The 19,280-nt window shown below is 61.8% G+C and overlaps 2 protein-coding genes across 2 annotated transcripts; one reads left to right on the forward strand and one right to left on the reverse strand.

Annotated features, from left to right (window-relative positions):
- Positions 1-1,624: 1,624 nt before the first annotated feature.
- Positions 1,625-7,785, reverse strand: LOC309577398 (tumor necrosis factor ligand superfamily member 10-like). Its single transcript, XM_082289388.1, has 5 exons — positions 7,467-7,785; positions 4,414-4,560; positions 4,123-4,159; positions 3,604-3,711; positions 1,625-3,358 (listed from the first exon to the last, which is right to left on the reverse strand). The coding sequence occupies exons 1-5, from the start codon at positions 7,734-7,736 to the stop codon at positions 2,928-2,930; spliced, it is 993 nt and encodes a 330-aa protein (XP_082145514.1). The 5' UTR covers positions 7,737-7,785; the 3' UTR covers positions 1,625-2,927.
- A 3,671-nt stretch (positions 7,786-11,456) lies between these two features.
- LOC309577515 (contactin-4-like) lies at positions 11,457-16,651 on the forward strand. Its single transcript, XM_082289613.1, has 6 exons — positions 11,457-11,575; positions 12,659-12,988; positions 13,078-13,347; positions 13,488-13,547; positions 14,727-14,775; positions 15,459-16,651. The coding sequence occupies exons 1-6, from the start codon at positions 11,494-11,496 to the stop codon at positions 15,460-15,462; spliced, it is 795 nt and encodes a 264-aa protein (XP_082145739.1). The 5' UTR covers positions 11,457-11,493; the 3' UTR covers positions 15,463-16,651.
- Positions 16,652-19,280: the final 2,629 nt, after the last annotated feature.

A 19,280-nucleotide genomic window follows, 5' to 3' on the forward strand; every position in this document is an offset into this window, starting at 1 on the left:
TCACTGTGGAGATGTTATTAGTGCTGCAGTCCCCACCCACCTCCCAGTCCGGGTTAGAGCAGGAGGAAATCACAGAATTCTGGAATGGTTTGGGTTGGAAGGACCATAGAGCTTGTCTGGTTCCACTCCTGCCGTGGCAGGGGCACCTTCCCCTATCCCAGGCTGCTCCCAGCCCCATCCAGCCTGGCCTTGGGCACTGCCAGGGATCCAGGGGCAGCCCCAGCTTCTCCGGGCACCCTGTGCCAGGGCCTGCCCACCCTCCCAGGGAATTTCTCCCCAGTATCCCCTCTGACCCTGTCTCCTTCAGCCTCAGGCCGTTGAGGCAGGGCCGGGAGGTTCTGGAGTTGTCACTGTAGGGACGCTGTCACTGTGCTGCCTGGGGGCTGGAGCTCTTGGTTTTGGGGGATTCTGTTGCTTTTTCCTGTGGCTCTCCCCAGCCTGAGGGAGGTGCTGGCAGAGGAGGCTGTGTGTGGGGATGCAGAGTTGGTTTAGGGACCATGGACTTCGCTTTCTAGTAGGAACTACAGTGAACTTGTCAGCAATGCTCACGGTAAAATAGGGAGTTGTAATTTTTAATAAACAGTTTTAACAATAACAGGAAAGTTGTATGAGAAATCTCCAGTGCTTTGCTCCATTTTGCACACCAGGTTTTGTTTCCTCAGCCAGAGAAAAGTGTTGTGTCCTCATCCAGGTCTTCCCACACTTTGTTCCTCTTTCCTGGAGCCCGTCCTGGGACAGGCAGTGTTGGCACAGGTGCCTCAGGCAGTTTCCGTGGAGGCCGGGTTCTCCTGCTGCTGGAATCTCCTGCTGGTGGCCAATCCACTTGTTCAGGTGGGAGCATGGCCCTGGCCAGGCTGGGGATGTCCAGCCCTTCTCCTGGAAGCACCAGGACCGGGAGCACGATGGGAGAGGCAGAGGGGCCTCAGGGGCTGAGGCTGCTCAGGGTAACCTGTGCCAGGTCCTCGCAGTGAGGAATTCCAGGCCTGGGGCTCTCCCCAGACAGGGCGAGGCTGCTCTTTGCCCTGATGCTGCTGCAGTTCTCCCTCTCCCATCCACCCACCCCCGAGCCCTCTCCTTTCCAGGAAAGTGGGGTGGGCCAGTGCCCGCTGGCGCCGAGCCCGGCTCTCCCCGCTCACGCACACGGAGCTGCTTTCCCTGCTTCCTCCCCGGCACACACAACCTCTGCCGGCTCCATCGGCCGTGTCCCTTTAAACTCCCTTTCCAAGGAAACGCCGGAACCACCTGCTGCGTTTCCTGCAGCCCCAGATCCCCGGGGTCAGCCCTGCGCTCCCCTGGCTGCTGCCAGAGGTGAGATGAGCTCGGTGCTCCCTGGGGGTGCTTGAGACCTGAGGATGTCACGGGCCCTGTTGTGGGTCACCAGGGTGTTGGGACAGCAGGAGGTGGGATGAGAGGTGGAGGAAAAGGGATGGTTTTGGAATGGAGGGGTTTGGAATGCTTTGTTTGCTTTGGGCAGGGGCCCAGCGTGCTCCAGGGCCAAGGGCTGCCAAGCCAGGGCTCGGCTCAGCTCCCTCCGTCTCTCCACGGGGACTGGGAAAACAGAGCCCCTGCCATGGGGGGATCAGCCCTGTCACCCCTCTGGAGGCTGCAGGAGCGTGCTCTTGGTGCTCTTGGGCTTTGGATGAATTTCTGGAGGTTCTGGATGAGCTGGGGAATCTTCCCTTGCATTTGGGGCTGGTCCAGGTGTTGGTGTGCAGGTGCCAGGGTGGCACTGTGCCCTGTGGGGGTTGTACCAAGCCCCCTGGATGGGGAGCCTGCAGGAGATGGGGGCCGGGGAGTGGGAATGCCCAGCACCTGGGGGTGTGGGGGGATGTGGGAGCTGCTCCCCCTGGCTCCATGTCCACCCTGCCCGGGGCTGTGTCCTGGGTGCAAAGGGGCCAGGCCGGTGCTGGAGTACAAGGCTTTATTCTGTCCTTCCTGGGAGCCCCGCGCTTGTGGCAGCCCATGCTGCCACTGTCCATGAATCCCCACAGTCTTAGTTGGATACAGAGAGTACAGGGGTGGTTAGAAAAGGGGGCTGTGCCCCCCCAGTGTCCACGGGCTGAGCCAGCTGGGCCCTGCTCTGCCCTGCCCAAACCCACCTTTGGCCTCTGGAGTGGCTCCATCACCCTGGGGCTGGTTTGGTCCCCCCAAGGTCCTGCTGTGACCACCGGGCTCACCCAGAGCTGGAATCCTGCAGGGATTGCCAGGGCAGGAGATGTGAGGAAGTGGGGGCTGTGCTGGTCCGTGAGGGCTGGGGGGGAGCAAATCCCCACGGGGAGAGGTGCTTGGTCAGCAGCTGTGCCGAGGTCCTGGTCCTGCACAGCCTTGCTCGGTCACCACGTGCCCCAGTGCCACGTGCCGGGTGTGGTGCCAGGACTGCTCCGGTGTAAAGGTCCTGCCCTTTGCCCTCCCTGGAGCCATTGCTGGTGTTCTCCAGACTGAAACTCCTTTGTTCCTTTCCAGAGACCAACACTGGACCTGCCCCGTCCCCAAGATGTGGCCCAGGGGTGCCAGTCCTGTGCCCTGGGGGTGCCTCCAGCCCCGGGTCCCTGGCACCCCCAGCCCTGCCCAAGGCGGGGTCAGACCCGTGGGTGTCACCCTGCCATGGGGACACTTTGTCTGGCAGATGTGGCCCTGGTGCCTTTCCTGCTGCAGGGAGCCGTTGGGAGGTGCTGGGTCACCAGGGCTGCGATGTCCCCCATCGTGCACGTCCCCTGTAGGTCCTCGGACACCCTTCCTGGGTCACCGGCTTCCTCCCACCTGGAGGTGGCACCGAGCACAGCAGGTCCCCGTGGGCAGCCACCCTGGTGCCCTTCTTGGCTCATCCCTCACCACGAGGGACAACACCCAGCAAGAAGGACCCTGTGCCACCCCCGGGCCACTGGCCGTATCCAGGGGCCACGTGGGACAGGTGGGAGCGGAGGGGGTCACAGGTCGAGCCGGAAGGCCCCGAAGTAGCTGGCTGCTGCATCGTTGTAGTCGATGGCCAAGGAGGAGACGGAGACGAAGAGCTCATCACCGGCCTGGAGCTCGAAGAGTCCCCCCTGGTAGAGCGCGTGGAGCCCATAGTCGGCCTCGGGCGCCCAGCACTTGGTGCCCACGCCCTTGAGCAGCAGCACGGGCGGGCTGTGGGCCGGCTGCCACTGGATGCACTGCACGAGCTGCGGGCCCGAGGCGCCGGCGCCGCGGTAGCGGAAATAGATCTGGGAGTACACGTAGTACTTGCCCGGCTGCTCCACCCGCAGCCGCCCCGCCCGGTACGTCATGTTCTGCACGTGGGACTGCAGGCTGCTGGGCCCCCAGTGCGTGATGGCGTGGCGGCACGACTGCGACAGGTTCCCGAAGCGCTGGGAGCGTCCTGCGGGAAGGGAGAGCCACTGAGGGGAGCGACCTGGCAGGGTTGGATGGAGGGGACAGGGTGGCTCCGACTCTTTCCCAGTCATCCAGCTTGGAGCGATGGAGCTCGGTGGTCTTGGAGTGAACAGGAGACATCTCTCCCCCGTGGGCCACCCAACTCCTCCTCCATCCTGGTCCCCTGCCCTTTGATCTCTCCCATTCCCATCTTGGAGACCCAGCAGTGCCCAGAGGGGTTTCCCAACTCACCATCCTGAGCCAGGCTCTGTAGGCGGAGGGTGAGATGTGCCGAGGGTTTCCCGGCTATTTTGGGAGGAGGCTGCCCCTCTGAGGTGTTGAAATAGCTCCGCCAGGCCTCTGCAGGGAAGGGACAGATGCTGTAAGGACAGTGTGGGGACACCCGGCCCCATGCCAGCAGGGCCAGGGAATGCCCCACAGACCTACCAGCGCAAAAGGTTCCTGAGGGACGGAAATGTCTGGTCAATCATCAACCAACACATCTGTGCCGTGCCACGGCCCTGCTTCCCCAGCCTCCGGACAAACGGACATGGCTGTCCCCCAGCCCATTCCCAGCACGTGTGCCTGTCACGGCCAGTGACAATCCTGGCTCTCCCCTCTCCTGCCCCAGCTCACAGCACCGCAGTGTGTCTCAGGAGTGACCGGCCCCCCACCCCCTGCTGGCCTCCCTGGACCACGGCTCCCATGGGCCACAGCTCCTGTGGATCAGGCTCTGGCTGCAGCCCCAGAGCTGGCCCCGGAGGGACTCACCCTTCACCGCGCTCCTGCGGATGACGCTCTCCGTCACCTGCGCCACAGAGAAGAGAAAGTGCCCCGGTTACAGGTGACACGGGGGTCCCCATGCCTGAGCTCCTCCTCCGAGCCTCCCTCACCTTCCCTGTCCCGCTGCCTCTGGGCCCCACCAGGGTGGGGTCTGAGTCCTACTCCCACCTTAAACCACTCTGGCCATTCCCCCTCCCACGGCTCCGGGGAGGTGGATGGGGAAACTGAGGCACGGGGACAACCAGGAGCTCTCCCATCCTCCCCCGGTCCCGGGCTCACCGTGGCCACGTAGGCTTTGATGGTGCTGGCCAGCCTGAGGCAGCCCTGGCTGCTGCTCAGCTCCTCCAGGCTGGAGCCCTCGGGCTGTTGATTGAGCGCCTGCAGACAGCGCAGCTCCTCCGCGCTGCCCGGAGCCTGGGATTTCAGCTGGGATGGAAACAAAGCGAGATTCAAACTGGGACAGACGGAGGGAGCAGCCGGGATCCCACTGGGGTGTGGGTGTGGGGCAGCTGCTCAGCTCCTCCGGCATCCTGGGTGCTCAGAGAATGACCCCGATCCCAGAGCTGGTGCTGGGCCAGGCAGCACCACCGGGATGCAAACCCGGCTGTGTCTCCTGTGTGGGATGGAGGGGGCAGGAGGAGGCTTGGGTGGATCCAAGTTCAGCCAAAAATCTGTTTTTTGTGAATTGAGCAGGTTAAATCTCATCCTGTCCTCCTGCGATCCCCGGGAGACCATCCCAGCGCTTTGGGAAGCATGCCAGCCCCTTTCACAGAATTCCAGCATCAAGTGGGAGGAAGAAGAGGAGCAGGACCCAAGGACACTGACAAGCCACAGAGCACCAAGTAAAGAACCCCAAATTCCCATTATCCATCTCCTTCACCTCTTCCTCCCTATCCCAGGGGGAATGAGGCTCCTCCAGCTGCAGGATGTGCTCACTGCTCAGGGCCAGGAGCTGCCTTGGCTCGGAGCTGCTGCTGGAGGCTGGACCTGCCCAGGCAGCCAGGGCCACACTCCTGCTGCTCCCTGAGCTGAGCTGGGATTGCCAAACAGGCTCTGGCACAGCTCAGCCCTTCCAGCTGCTGAGCCCGGACCCCGAGCAGCGCCGGGGCAGCCCAGGCAGGGCTCGGGCACTTCCCTGTGCTGGGAAGTCTCCCCTCCTTGGGCCTGTCCCAGGGCTGTCCCAGCTCCACTCTGGCCGTGGCGTGGCCGTGGTGACTGTCACCCCTGATCATAGGGTCACACCACACCCTGCTGCTGTCCAGGGAAACTGAGGCACAGATGGGATGGCTGCCCTGCAATCACTGTGCCAGGAGCTGGTAATGAACACACGGCACCTTGGCCACCCTCCGTCTATCACCTGGGCACTTCCCAGGTCCCAGGACAGACCCAGGAGTCCTTGGGTGGCCCCGTGGTCACCTGGGGCTTGGCCACCTCCAGTGCCCCAAGTGTCCCCCACATCCCAGTTTGTTCCAAGACCCCCAGACCCCTGCCCACCACAGCTGGGTACGTGCTGCCTCCGACCAGGATGTGCTCAGGTCTGGGATCTATATCCCATCTATGTGTGGATGTGCCTCTATATCAACAGAATACCGGGATTCATGCAGCCTCTGGATCCACAGGATACTGGGATCAACACAGCCTCTGGATCCACAGGATACTGGGATCAACACAGCCTCTGCATCCACAGGACAGCTGTGTGAGGTCAGATTGAAAGGGTTTGGGTTCATGTCTCCCCCCTAACCCTGCCCCGGCCGTTCCCCGCGGACGGGCTGCGGGAGGGCTGCCGGCTGTTCCTGCACACGCCTGCCCGCCCAGGTGCGTGTGCCGGGTGCTCCAAGGCCGTGAATCCCCCCGGGATGGGGCTGTTCCCTTGGAATGCCCGCGGCGGGTGCGTGTCCGGGCTGGCTGCGGCGTGTGCCCGTCCCGGGACCGGGGCCAGCCCGGCACGGAGCTGCTGGAGCGGCTCCAGAGAAAGCCACGGAACTGCTCCAGGGCTGGAGCCGCTCTGGAGCCATGCTGGGAGGGCTGGGGGTGCTCACTTGGAGAAGGGAAGGCTCCAGGGAGAGCTCAAAGCCCCTTCCAGGGCCTAAAGGGTCTCCAGGAGCCTGACTCCGTATTCCCAGCACAGATCCGGTGACCGGCCGCTGAAATTAGCCCAAATTGTTCCACTACAGCGGTTTTCTCCTCCCTCCACCTCTTCCCTGGGGCTGTGTCTCCCCGTTCCCCTCCTCTCCCCGCCTTTCATGTAAATCCCTCTCAGCGGGACCTCGTGTGACCCAGGGATGGAGACAAAGCCCGCAGGAGGGCTGGAGCCCACTCCAAAGGATGCTCCGCTGGATCCAGACAGGCTGTTTATTCCCTCTGCGTCCGTGGGCAGGGCTTTTCCTTTTTCCCCGTCTCTGGTGTGATTTGTGGAATGTCTGGCACTGCAGGACCCTTTTTTTTGCCGCAGCCTCAGTGATGAGGGTGGCTTCCATGGAGCTGCTGCCAGCCCCGAATTTCCCTCTGCCCATGGATCTCCTGCCTGGCTGCTTGGGGGTTGTTGTGGGTCGGAATCAGCGGCTGAGGGGAGGGGCTGGTGAGGCTGTTGAAAGGATCAGAGCCGTCGCGGCCAAGTTTGGGAGTGGTTTTGGCCGAGTGACCCCGTGGGAGGTGGGAATGGCGGGATCCCAGCACAGTTGGTGGAACTGCACTGGAGCAAGAAAAGAGCGGCTGGAATGGGGGGTGCTGGAATGGGGGGTCCCAGCATCTCACAAAGGGGGTTGAGGAGGATTTGGAGGTCCTGGAGTGTGGGGAAGATGGGAATGAGGGGAGGGAGAGGTGAAGCAGGGGTCAGTGGGGCCTGGAGCCCAGCGAAGTCCCCTCACATCCCCATCTGGGGCTGGAGGCTCCGATGGGATCCCAGGGCAGAGCCCCCTCTCCCAGTGCAACCCCTCAGCTCCAGGCGGAGCCGAGGACAAAGGCACGGTCTCTGCACATCTGGAGGTGGGACAATGTCCACCCCTCCGCCCCCGCCTGCACAGCTGGATCTGCAGCTCCGGGCGGGGCTTGGGCAGTGTCCACCCCCAATCCACATCTGGACCCGCGGCTCCCTGGGGAGCTGGGGCAGTGTCCACCCCCAATCCACATCTGGACCCGCGGCTCCCTGGGGAGCTGGGGCAGTGTCCACCCCCAATCCACATCTGGACCCGCGGCTCCCTGGGGAGCTGGGGCAGTGTCCACCCCGCACTCCGCATCTGGACCCGCTGGTCGCTGCCGTGCCCGCGGGCAGAGGCGCGGGGCGGGGAGCGGGCAGAGCCCTCCCGCAGCCGCCGGTCCGGGACAAAGCTCACCTTGGAGATGGCCATGCTGAAGTAGACGAAGAGGACGGTGGTGGAGGCGATCTGCAGGGCCAAGATGGCCATGAAGGCCACGCTGCCCCACAGCGGCCCGCACCGCCGCCGCCGCTGCCCCCGCGCCGCACCGGGGCCGCCGTCCGGACCGGCACCGGCACCGGGACAGTCACCGGGAGCGGGAGCGGGAGCCTCGGCCAGCATAGGCGTGTCGGAGCCGCCGCTGTCGGAGCGCAGGTAGTGCCCGGCGCTGGGCGGGTGCGGGGCCATGGCCCGGCCCGGTCCCGGTCCCGCTGCCCCGGGCCCGAGCGCGGCGGGACGGACGGGCGGGGGCGGGCCGGGGGGTGGGGAGGTGGGGGTGGCCTGGGGCCGAAGGGGCGGGGCCACTCGCGGCCACCGAGGGGACCGAGGGGGCGATGGTGGCCCCGGGACTGCGGCTCGGGAGGCAGCGGGGCCGCGGGGAGCCGCAGAGTGACCCTTCACGGGTACATAGCGACAAAGGGGAATGGCTTCGCTCTGACAGAGGGCAGGGTCAGATGGGATATTGGGAACAGATTCCGATCCGGGAGGTTGCCCTGGGAAGCTGTGGCTGCCCCTGGATCCCTGGCAGTGTCCAAGGCCAGGTTGGACGGGGCTTGGAGCAGCCTGGGACAGTGGAAGGTGTCCCTGCCCATGGCAGGGGGTGGCACTGGGTGAGATTTAAGGTCCCTTCCCACCCAGCCCATTCCATGATTCCTGAATGCGCCTCATGCCACCATCACAGGACGGTGTGGGTGCTGCTGGGGTGGCCGCAGGCGAGGATACCCCAGCGTGCCTGGGCTAAGAACAGAAGGTCTCAGGACTGGAGGGACATGACCTGAGCCGGGTTTAGGTGATGGGCCACATGTCATCTCTGGCCAGCACCAAAGGCTCAGGGAGGGGCAGGTTTGCAGGAGGGGGGGGTCAAGAGCTGCTGAACATCTCCTGGAGGCCTTGCTGGGGGGGCCGTGCCCACCCTGCCCTCCTGCCCTGGGCACAGGGCTGCCCATCCCTGCTGAACCCCAGGCTCTGTCCTGCTGCTGGGTCACATTCCCATTGCTCCACAACAGAAATGTGGAGCAGTTTGGAAAGCAGAAAGGCTCCTCTGAGCCGCCGGGGCTCAGAGCAGGGGATCTTCCACCCCGAAACATCTGCCAGGCCCATGACTGATTTCTCTGCCTCTCCGCCAGCGCAGTGTGTACCCAGTGCCAGAGCCCCATCCCTGCCCTGGCATGGAGCTGTTTCCCCAGGCGAGATTCCCTCCTTGGAGTTTGGGAAGGGCGCTGAGCTGGGAGGGAGGTAACTATGTCTAAAAAAATCCCGCGGCAACTCAGCCCTCCCGGTTGTTCTCAGGAAAGGGCTCAGGACCTGCAGAGCCGGGTGAGGAGGGAAGAGCTGCAAATGGCACATCTGGGGAACAAATAGGTGCCAGCCTGGTCTAGTGGAAGATGTCCCTGTCCATGGCAGGGGGATGGAATGGGATGAGCTTTCAGATCTCTTCCAGCCCAAACCATTCCATGATTCTATGATTTGCTGTTTGGGGCATGGATGTTTGTGCTGGCACCACTGCTCTGAGTGCTGATCTGTGGGATGTGGCAGGGGCACAGCTGAGCTCTGCTGAGGAGCAGAGGGAAACCAGGAGCCTGGGGCTGCTCTTTTGGAGAGAGAAGGTTTGTCTGTGAGTCAGGGCAGGACCAGAACTGGAACTGTGCAGAGAAAATTGGGTGGGAGCCAGGGGGAAAAGAATGCCTCAATCCTGGCTGAGGAGTTGTTTTTCACTTCTAATGTTTCCTGGTCTGTGCACTGGGAGAGCTGGGTCAGGCACAGCCTGGAAATCTGTTTCCTCAGTGCCCCGTGGTGCAGAGCAAGTGCCGGGGAGCAGGAGAGAGAGGGGCTGGTTGGGGTCTGCCGGTGCTGGCAGTGAGGCGCTGGGATGGGGGCAACCCGGCAGGAGGTGCCGACGTGGACATGGGGCTGTGTCTGGGATTTCCCAGCCCGTCCCTTGGATTCGCCCCGGTTCGCTTCAGGCAGGATGGAGGAACGCGCGATTTTTGTTGTTTTCCATGTTTTATGGGATGGCCAAGGCAGACGCCCTGAGCTGGGTCAGCGCAGGATGCTCCTCCCCGGGGAGGTCCCAGGGCCGGCTCTCAGCTCCCCGCGCTGCTCCCTCAAGCCAAGCCCGGCCCGGCGCTGGCTCCGGCCGCTGCTGACTCCGAACATGTGCTGGCCACACGGCGCTCCCTCCCTCAGGAAACAGCAGCCCCTGGGACGTGAAGTCATCGCGTGCGGCTCAGGAGCTGCTGTAACCTCCTTGGAATGTGCCCTCAGATGTTTGTCTTTCGATGGAACTCATCAGTTCCTGTGCTGAGGTGTTTTTTGGGGAAAAACCTCTTCCCCATCACACCGTACTTCCAAGGGGAAGGTCAGGCATCCAGCCTCTTCCCTCCAAACCCTGGGAGCACCCCAACCCTTCCCTGGGTCTATCCCGCCCGGGGGCTGGGGCCGGGGTTTGTTTGTCCCTGTTAGAGCAGAGCAGGCAGAGACATTCCCTGCCTGGTGGCATCGGAGCTGCTCCAGAGCTGCTCCAGCCTCACACGTGCCGGGATGGAGGGATGGAGGGATGGGGTGGTCACCCAAGTGGGACAGGACGTTGGCTTGGATGGGCACAAGCTGGTCCTCACAGCCCTCCCTGGCCTCTGGCTGGTGGTGGCAGCTCGAGGTTGGGAGCCGAGGGAAAGGAGGAGCAGGGAGGCCCCGTGGGTAGCCAGGGCTGCTCCCCGAGCTGCCGGCAGGCGTTTGCCACAGGAGGGATGGATGGAGGAGCCCCGTAAAACCCTGGATGGAGGAGCCCCGTAAAACCCTGGACCCGCGGGCTTCCCCAGGAGGGATGAGGAGCAGCACCTCTGGAACATCTCAAGGCGGGACAGCAGCTCCCGAGACATCCCCGCCCCGGCCAGGATCGTCCCCGGGCTCCGGTGATGGAATGACAGGAAAGTTCTGCTGCAGCTCCTTCCTGGGCTGGGCTCCCTGATCCCAGCGCCTCCGCCGGCTCCTCGCACAGCCGATGTCCTCTCGGCCGATGTCCTCTCACAGCCGATCTCCTCTCACAGCCGATCTCCTCTCACAGCCGATCTCCTCCCACAGCCGATCTCCTCGCTCCCTCTAGTGGGGTTGGGAGAGCTGCGTGGGCTCCTGTCTGGGCACACCTGTGTCCCTGTTCCTCCTCCTGATGTCCTCCTGGAGATCCTCCTCTGGCCATGCTGGGTGGTTGTTGGTTTTTTTTTTGCTGCCACAAAGGCCCCAGCACTTCCCAAGCTGCCCAGGTGATGGAAACAACCTCCTGGGGAAGGAGAAGAACATTGTCCCGATCCCGCCTGGAACATTCCGAGACGAATCTCCTGCAGGAGCAGCGTCCCAGCCATGTCCTGTCCTCCCCACAGCCCTGCCTGGAGCTGGAAGGGCTGCTCCAGGAAATGATTAAACTCCCAGTTTTTGTGGCTGAGCTGGGATCCTGGGGACAGGGGACGGGGTGAGGCCATTCCCCCGGTGCCCCTGAGCTGGGATTTGGGGGTTTTACACCGCGGCAGGTGGAGGAGGGACAGGAGGGACGGGAGAAGGCAGCGCCTTGGGGGGGGGGGGGGGGTCCGTGTGTTGGGTTTGGATGTCCTGGAAAGGAGAGAGGGAGGAGGAAGAGAGGAAGAGGAGAAGAAAACGGAGAGGAGGAAGAGGATGAGGAGAAGGGAGGTGAGAAGCGGGAGAGGGAAAGGAAGGGAGTGGAGGAAAAGGGAGAGGAGGGAAGGGAAGAAGAGGGGAGAGGCGTAGAAGAGAGAAGAGGAAGAGAGGAGGTGAGGAGAGGAAGAAGGGGAGGGAGGGAAAGGAGGGAAGGGGAGGAGAGGGGAAGAGAAGAGGAGAAGGAGACGGAGGGGAGAGCCCGCCCCGTCCCGCCCCGTCCCGCCCCGAGGAGCCCCCGGAGCCCCGTGGCGGAGCTGTGGCCGCGCCGGCCCCGCAGATGTTCCCCGTCCCCCTCCTCCTCCTCCTCCGCCTCCTCCTCCTCGCCCCCGGCAGCGCCGCGGCCGCCCCGGGGGTCACAGGCGAGTGTCAGCCCCGGGCCGGGCGTGTCCGGGCCGGGCCGGTCCCGTTCCAGGGATGCCCGAGGGTCTCTCCCGGAGCCTTTTGGGGAGGTTTGGCCGAGTTGGGCCGCGGGGGGAAGGCGGGCGGGATCCCCCCGCCGCACGGAGCCGCTCCCGGCTTTGGGAAGCTTTTCCTGGCGCCTGATTTAAGACGCGAGGGCGACTCCGGGCTCGGGCACGCCTTGATCCCGGAGAAAAGCTTTTAGGGGAAGGTCGGGAAGGGACTTGCGGCTTTTCTCGGCTCTCGGCCCGTGTTCCTGGCAGGGACTGTGCCCGGCGGGCCCTCAGCTCCGCTTGTGCCCCCTCAGAGCAGGAGGGAGCATTTCCATGTCCCCGCTGAACGATTCGGGGCTGTTGGTGGATGAGAAGCTCAGCATGGCCCGGCCAGCACGGGTTGAGCCCCAGATCCCCAGATCTGGGATCTCAGAGCGTGGGGAGGGGGGATTCTGCCCCTGTGCCCCCTCAGACCCCACCTGCAGAGCTGCCCCAGCCCTGGGCCCAGCACAGGAAGGAGCCGGAGCTGCTCCGAGGCCTGGAGCTCACCTGGAGAAGGGAAGGCTCCAGAGCCCCTTGCAGGGCCTAAAGGGGCTCCAGGAGAGCTGGAGAGGGACTGGGGACAAGGGCCTGGAATGACAGGACAAGGGGGATGGCTTCCCAGTGCCAGAGGGCAGGGAGAGACAGGGTATTGGAAGAAATTCCTCCCTGTGAGGGTGGTGAGGCCCAAGCACTGATGTCTCCCAGAGAAGCTGTGGCTGCTGCTGGAATTTGGACGGGGCTTGGAACATGGGTCCCTGCCCATGAAACTGGGCGATCTTTAAGGTCCCTTCCAAGCCAAACCCTTCCATGATTCTATAAATAATTCCCTCTGCAGCTGAGCCAGGAGGGGCTCCAGCAGCAGCTCCCAGGTGGATGCGGGGGGATCGCTGTGGCGGTGGGATCCCCGTGGTGGTGGGATCCCCGTGGCGGTGGGATCCCCGTGGCTGTGGGATCCCCGTGGCTGTGGGATCCCCGTGGCTGTGGGGTGACTCCTGGTTTCTCTTCCAGCCCGCACGCTCGCTCCCTGCTACTCCGCCGACCTGCGCCCGGCCTCGGGGAGCCTGGTGTCGGCCGTGGGCTGCACCGTGCTGCTGACGGCCCCCGCGCTGCGGGGCAGCAGGGCGGTGTCCTGGGAGTACAGAGCGGGCACGGAGGAGGGGGTCATCCTCAGCTATGCCCACAACCGCCCCTCCATCATGTCCCGGCTCTACGAGAACCGCACGACGTTCAACGAGTCGACCCTGTCGCTGCAGGTGGTGCTGCAGAGCGGGGACAGCCGCCTCTACCGCCTCCGGTCCCAGGAGGAGGCCACGGCCTGGTTCCATCTGCACGTCGTGGGTGAGTGGTGCCGTGGCCAGCCCTCCTGCTTGGCTGGGAGCCGGGATTGCCGCGGGTTTGAGCGCTGACGCTGCCTCTGCCTCTCCCAGCACCGCTGTCCAAGCCAGAGATCGTGGGCAACTCCTCGGTGAAGGCGGGAGGCAACACCAAACTGGTCTGCAACGTGCTACAAGGGAAGGCAGACTCCTACTGGTGGAAGAAAAATGGGCAGCTGCTCCTGGGAAGTGAGCGCATCCAGTTTGTGGAGAACACCACGCTCTGCATCCTGCGGGCGTCCATCAGCGACAGCGGCTACTACACGTGCGTGGTGAGCAACGCCGTGAGCCAGAACGAGACCTCCTTCCTGCTGCATGTCCACCGTGAGTGCCCCGGGGAGCAGCTGGGAGACAGCCCCGGTGAAGGGGTCCTCCCTCCGTGCCCGTGCTGAGCAGGGTGTGGGAGGGTAAAGCTCAGGTTAAATTCACTCTGGTGCAGAGGCTCTGGGTTCTCCCCCTTGCAGACTCTGCCAACGTGGTGCTGCCCGTGGTCCTGGCCTGTGTCATCATCGGCTCGCTCGCAGGTGGGTGCTGGGCTGGGCAGGTGGGTGCTGGGGTGACTCTTTGCCCTGTTTCTGGCTGGTGGGTGCCATGGCAGGTGCTGTGGCCACAGGAGATAGGTGAGAGGGTCCAGTGTGGCACATCCCTGCCAGGACCTGGCTTTCCCACCCCGGCATCCCGTGGGCAGGGGCTGGGCTGTGTCACAGCTGCTGTTTCCAGCAGGGTGTCCCCAGTCCAGGGAGGTCATGCTGGCCTCCGTTGTCCTCTTTGGCCTTCCCTTGTCTCCCTCCTCCCAGACATGAACGGGAAAGTCGTGAGAACCCCTCCTGCATTTCCAGGACAGGCAGGAGATGATATTTGACTGTTCTGGTCTGAGTCAGCCCCCACAAAATCCAGGGGATGTCAGACATCCCTTCTATGATGACAGCACCGAGCTCCCACCATGCTCTGAGGGTTTTCTGCCCTCAGCAGGGAAAGGTGCCTCCAATCTTGCTTTTCCTCCTTTTTTGGAGCTGGAGAGTGTGTTTTCCATCCCATCCCATCCCATCCCATCCCATCCCATCCCATCCCATCCCAAATCCCTGGCAAAGTGAGGATTTGAATTCTCAGATTGCCAACTGCAAAAAAACCCAAGACCCAGCCAAGCCTGGAGGTGGATGTGGATGGAGCAGGAGGTTCTCCCTGGGGATTGTGGGTGTGTTTTTGTATTGCACAAAGATTTCAGGTTTTTCCTGGGAAAGCCTCCGGGTGCTGGGGAGGTGCTGGAAAAGCTCCTGGCCCTGCTCCTGCAGTTGTCATTCCATCACACTCCCCTTGCCCTGGGGACACAGGTCACGCGTGGCCAGAGCTGGTGGCTGGTCCCCTCCCCAGCTGTTGGGGTGGGAGCTGTGGGGCAGTGTGGGGTGAATAGGGGGTTCTACCCCAGGCCCCAAATCCCAATCCTGTCTTGGGGAGGGCTGATGGGCTCCTGGACTGAGGTTTCCCAGCTGGAAAAGGCATCTCCAGGGCCTTTAATGGAGAGGATGATGATGATGATGATGATGATGATGATGATGATGATGATGGGGCTCTGAGCAGCCTGGTCTAGTGGAAGGTGTTCGTGCCCATGGCAGGGAGTTGGAACAGGATGGGCTTTAAAGGTCCCTCCAACCCAAACAGTTGTGGGATTCTGGGATTCTCTGATGCTGCTGCTTTGTCTCCAGGTATCTTCGTCTGGTGTCAGAGAAGGGAGGACGAGTGTGACAACTGTTGGTAAGATGCCTCCAGCCCCCTCTTGGGGGGGCCCCCTTGCTCCAGCCAAAATTTACTCCCTGCAAGCCCAAATTTATCCTTGGCTGGATCCGAGTGAGCTGGAGCAGTGGGAGAGCTCGGGGTGCTGTCCCAGCCTCTTTGGGAAGAAGCTGCTCTCCCACCCTGGAGGCTCAAAGGATTTGCTGTCCCCTCTATTTAACCCCCCCTGGGATTTCATCTGGAAATATTCTCGATTCCTCCCCCAGAGCCTGACATGTGTGGTTATCTTGGCTCTGAATAACGGGTGGGCTTTTGAATACTCCGGAGATTTCTGGGAAGTGAGTGATTCCTGAGATTTTCTCAGAAATTGCTCCCTCCTCGTGACCACAAACACACTCAGGCTGTTCACTGGAGCTCCCTGGAGGCTGAGGACAAGGATGTGAGTCCCTCAGGATGGAAAACCCATCCCACGTGGTGGCAGGTTGCAAGCAGGAGAGCTCTCAGGTGTCTTGTGCAGCCAAATCCCAGGGAACTCCACCCAGGGATAAACTGGCCAAGGTAGCTCCTGGAATTTGGAGTAGGGCAGAGGTCCAGACCTGCCGGTGCTGCCCCTGCCAGCGTGGGACACTCGGAGCTGGCTGAGGCCGTGGAGGGGTCCGAGTGCCCAGGACATGGTTCATGTGGGGCCTCTCTTCTCCTTGCAGGTAGAGCTGGGTCAGCCCTGCTGTTGCCCTTCCCTGATGATGGATACAGCTGGGAGTGCCAGGTATCCCAGCTCAGCCTCTCCTGGACTCCCCTCTGAAGTGTTCAAGCTGCCAGAACCTGCAGATATTGTTTTGGAAAGCACTGGTTTGGACTATTTCTATGTTGTCCTGCTCTTCCTGTTGTGCATCCCTGGAGAGGGATGTGCCTGCTCCTCCCTCCATCCTCCCGGCTCCCTCCAGAGCCCTGCACAGGCTCATGGCTCTGGAAAGAGCCACTGTCCCTGCTGGGCAAATCCACAGTCCTGGGAGCCAGCCCTGCCTCCCGGTGTCCTGCCGTGCCAGGGGTTTGCCAGGGGGCTCGGGGGCTGAGGCTCTGGGCATCCTGCTCCGTGTGGCCCTCGGAGGGAGGAGAAAGGGCAGGACTGCGCTGCGTGTGCGTCCAGGCGGGAATGGGGAGCAGCAAAGGAGTTCAGGGTTTGAAGGCAGATCCCAAGGAAATCCCTGCAGCCGGCTGAGGTAGGGATGCTCCCGAGCCCATCTCCTCCAGCCCTGGGCTCTGCAGCATCTGGGGATATCCCTGGGGACATCCCCTCCTCTTCCCAGCACAAGGAGTGCTGGTGCCAGCTCTGCTGCTCCTGCGGGTGACATCAGCCTTGGCCTGGTTGGATACCGGGAGCCCTGCTCCTGTCCCCTGCTGTCCCCTCCCTCCCCGTGCTGCTTCTGCAGGGCTCTCCTGGGCGGTGCTGTGAGGGGAGGCAGAGCAGGCATCTCCCACCTGCAGAGAACTGGATGCTCCCCCGGGGTGCTGCACCTCACTGTTGGTCACCCCGGGACATTTGCACCCCCTTTTTGGTCTCAGCTCCAGGGCCCACCCTGAGCCGGTCCCCAGCGCCTCTGGAGCAGGCGGGGGACCTCTCCAAGGCCAACTGGAAAATTGTGGGAGAGGATATTCAGGGGCTGTTAGCAAGGGGCCATCTCAGCCTGGGGTTTCATGGAGCCATTGGAGGAAGCAGAGGAGTTTGGGTGGAGTAGATGAGATTCCGACCCCACTGGAAGCTGCAGGACAGGTTGTCGTGTTCTCTGTTGCACGTGAGGGTGTAAAACGTAGCCACACGTTTTACAAGGAAACCTTTCCTAAGTTGGGGAGTTTTCTGTGAGTTGTTGTGGAGACTTTGTGGTTTGTTGATGGCTGTTGCTGCTAATAAAGAGTGTGTGTTATCCCAGAGGGTGTTGCTGTGGTGTGTAGGGGTGGGAAATGCCCCTCGGGGTAGCAGTGGGATGGGAATCAGCCCCTGCTGGGTTGTGGCTGGTGGCAGCCCCGGGAATGCTGGATTTATCCCCGTGTCCGGCTCTGGGACAGGATCCATTGCTCTTGAGGACAGCATTTGTTCCCTTTGTGGGGTTCCTGCCTCCCATCCCCTCCCTCCCCTGCTCCAGTGGTGGTGACAGCCTGAGGGCCTCAGCTGGGGTTAAAAACAGCCCAGCAGCTCTGCTCCAAATGTGGCTGAGGGTATTTTTAACCTGCCCCCATTCCCTGAGTCACGGGAGCCTGGCAGCTGCCCTGGCAGTGCCAAGGGAGGAGCTGCCTCCCAAGGAGCTGGGTCGGGGCTCACCCAGGGCTCACCCAGGGGGGATTTTTGGGGAGGTTTGGGGTTCATCTGGGGGCCTTTGGGTGCAGGGTTGTGCTCAGCAGCTGTTTGGGGTTGGAAAAGCTCCCCTGGGCTGCAGGAAGTGCCTTGGTGTGTTGTGTCAGCCAGGAACAACAGCCCCTGGCACAAGCTGGGCACGAGTTTAATCCTGCCCCGAGTGAATAAATCCCAGAGTGTGCCGGATGCCCTGGGCTGGGCCCGAGGAAGAGCTTGACAGCATCCACCTCCTCCCATCCCAGTTTTTCTCCTTCCTCCACCTTTACTAGTAGTAAAGCCAGGATGTATTTCAAGTTACTACAGGGTTACACCCAGAAAAGTATTTCATGCTATCCCAGGTGTATCTTACACAAACAGCTCAGCCACCTGCTCCAGGAGCAGCGCAAATCCGTGCTGGAAAAAGCCTCCCTCTGTGGATGATCCATGTTGGGATCCAGGGTCAGGGCACTCCTGGTGGGTCTCCCTCTCACTTAACTCCTGACACACACTGCATTCTCATCCGGGTTTTTGGAGAGGAGTCCAAACTGTGGAAAACAGGATTTCTCCCCATTTTCTTGATCCAAGAAGCCCAGGAGCTGTGATGTTCCTACACAAGGATGGGAGGATGTGGGGGGATGAGATATGAATGTGATGCTGCCGGTTCAGGCAGGAAAATCCAAGGACGAAGACAAGAAAAAATATAAATAAGGTGGATAAGGATTAAATAATAATATGGATAAGGAATAGTGGATAAAAGGGATACGGATCCACATTCCTGCTGGCCACGAGGAGCAAGACTTCCCCAGCCCCAGTGCACAGGCAGGACCTTGTGGGGAGCACCCAAATCCTGGCCCCATACTAAAGGGGACAGGCAGCAGATGGATTTAGGGGAAGAGCACCCCAAAACATGCCTTGAAATATCTGCCCAGGGAGCCGTGGAAGGAGGGGGAGGGTGCCTTGGGTTATCCACAAACATTAAATAAAGATAAACCAGTGAAACTCCTGCAGCTGCTGCTAAAGGGGCTTCAGGCCCTGGTTTTCTGGAGAAAGAAAGGGGAAATGTGCATTTGGCCTCCCCTGGGTCTGTTTTAATTAAAAAAAAGGCAGAATCAGGTTAATTTCATGGACATTTATTACAAGGATCATAGAGGAACCAAAACTGAGAGCCCTGAGCCCACTCAACCTGGGGAAAGGCTTGGGCTGGCTCAGCCAAGGGTGAACCAGCCCGATGGATCAGCTGGGAACGGGGTCCTTGGTGCATGGCTGGGACATTTCGAAGGAGCTGGAAGGAAGAGGAGGGGGGACAGGCTGAGCATCAAAATCTTTCCCTGGGAGGGTGGGCAGGCCCTGGCACAGGGTGCCCAGAGCAGCTGTGGCTGCCCCTGGATCCCTGGCAGTGCCCAAGGCCAGGTTGGACATTGGGGCTGGGAGCAGCCTGGGACAGTGGGAGGCATCCCTGCCATGGCAGGGGGTGGAACTGGATAATCTTAGAGTTCCCTTTCCACCCAAACCATTCTGTTAATCCATGAATCCAGGAGGAATTAAGGCTTGAAAGCTTCGGGCTGAGGTTGTATGGGGGAGCTTTGAGTGGGATCTCAAGGGCTTTGCTGGATGGGGACCCCACCAGAGCGTCCCCCTGAACCCAGCATGAGCCCAGGGGCTGCCAGGTAGTGTTGGGCTGAATCTTCCTTGGGGTCTGGGTCTTACACCAAAACACAGGATGGTTTCTGTGTCCTGCCTCTTTCACTTCAAGATGTACAAATTCACGTGGAAAATAGGGATTTATGTGGAAAATAGGAACAAAGGATCTACCTGACTTTGTCCGTCCAACAGACGTCACGGTCCTTCCGCCAGCCCTGCGTGGTGTGATCTGTGAAGGACAAATCTGTTCCCAGATCAGGAGAAGGTGTGAGAGGCACCAAGGACGGGGTGCTGTGCTTGGGGTACCGGGGGAGGGAAACGGTCAGTGGGGCCCATTGGCCATGGGGGCTTCCAAAAGCCAAATAAAGCACTTCTAAATGATTCCTGCTGGATGGTGTGGGGACCTGGAGGCATTGGGAAGAGGATGAAGGAGCAGACTTACAGCAGAGGCCGATGGCGAGGAGCGGGAGGGCCGACACGGCCGCCGTGCTGACCACCAGGATGGTCACGTTCGTGAACTCGGCGCATCCTTCTTCTGCCGCCGGAGAAAACAGGA

The sequence above is a fragment of the Coloeus monedula genome (genome assembly GCF_965178545.1).
Source record: "Coloeus monedula genome assembly, chromosome: 12".
NCBI classification, from domain to species: domain Eukaryota; kingdom Metazoa; phylum Chordata; class Aves; order Passeriformes; family Corvidae; genus Coloeus; species Coloeus monedula.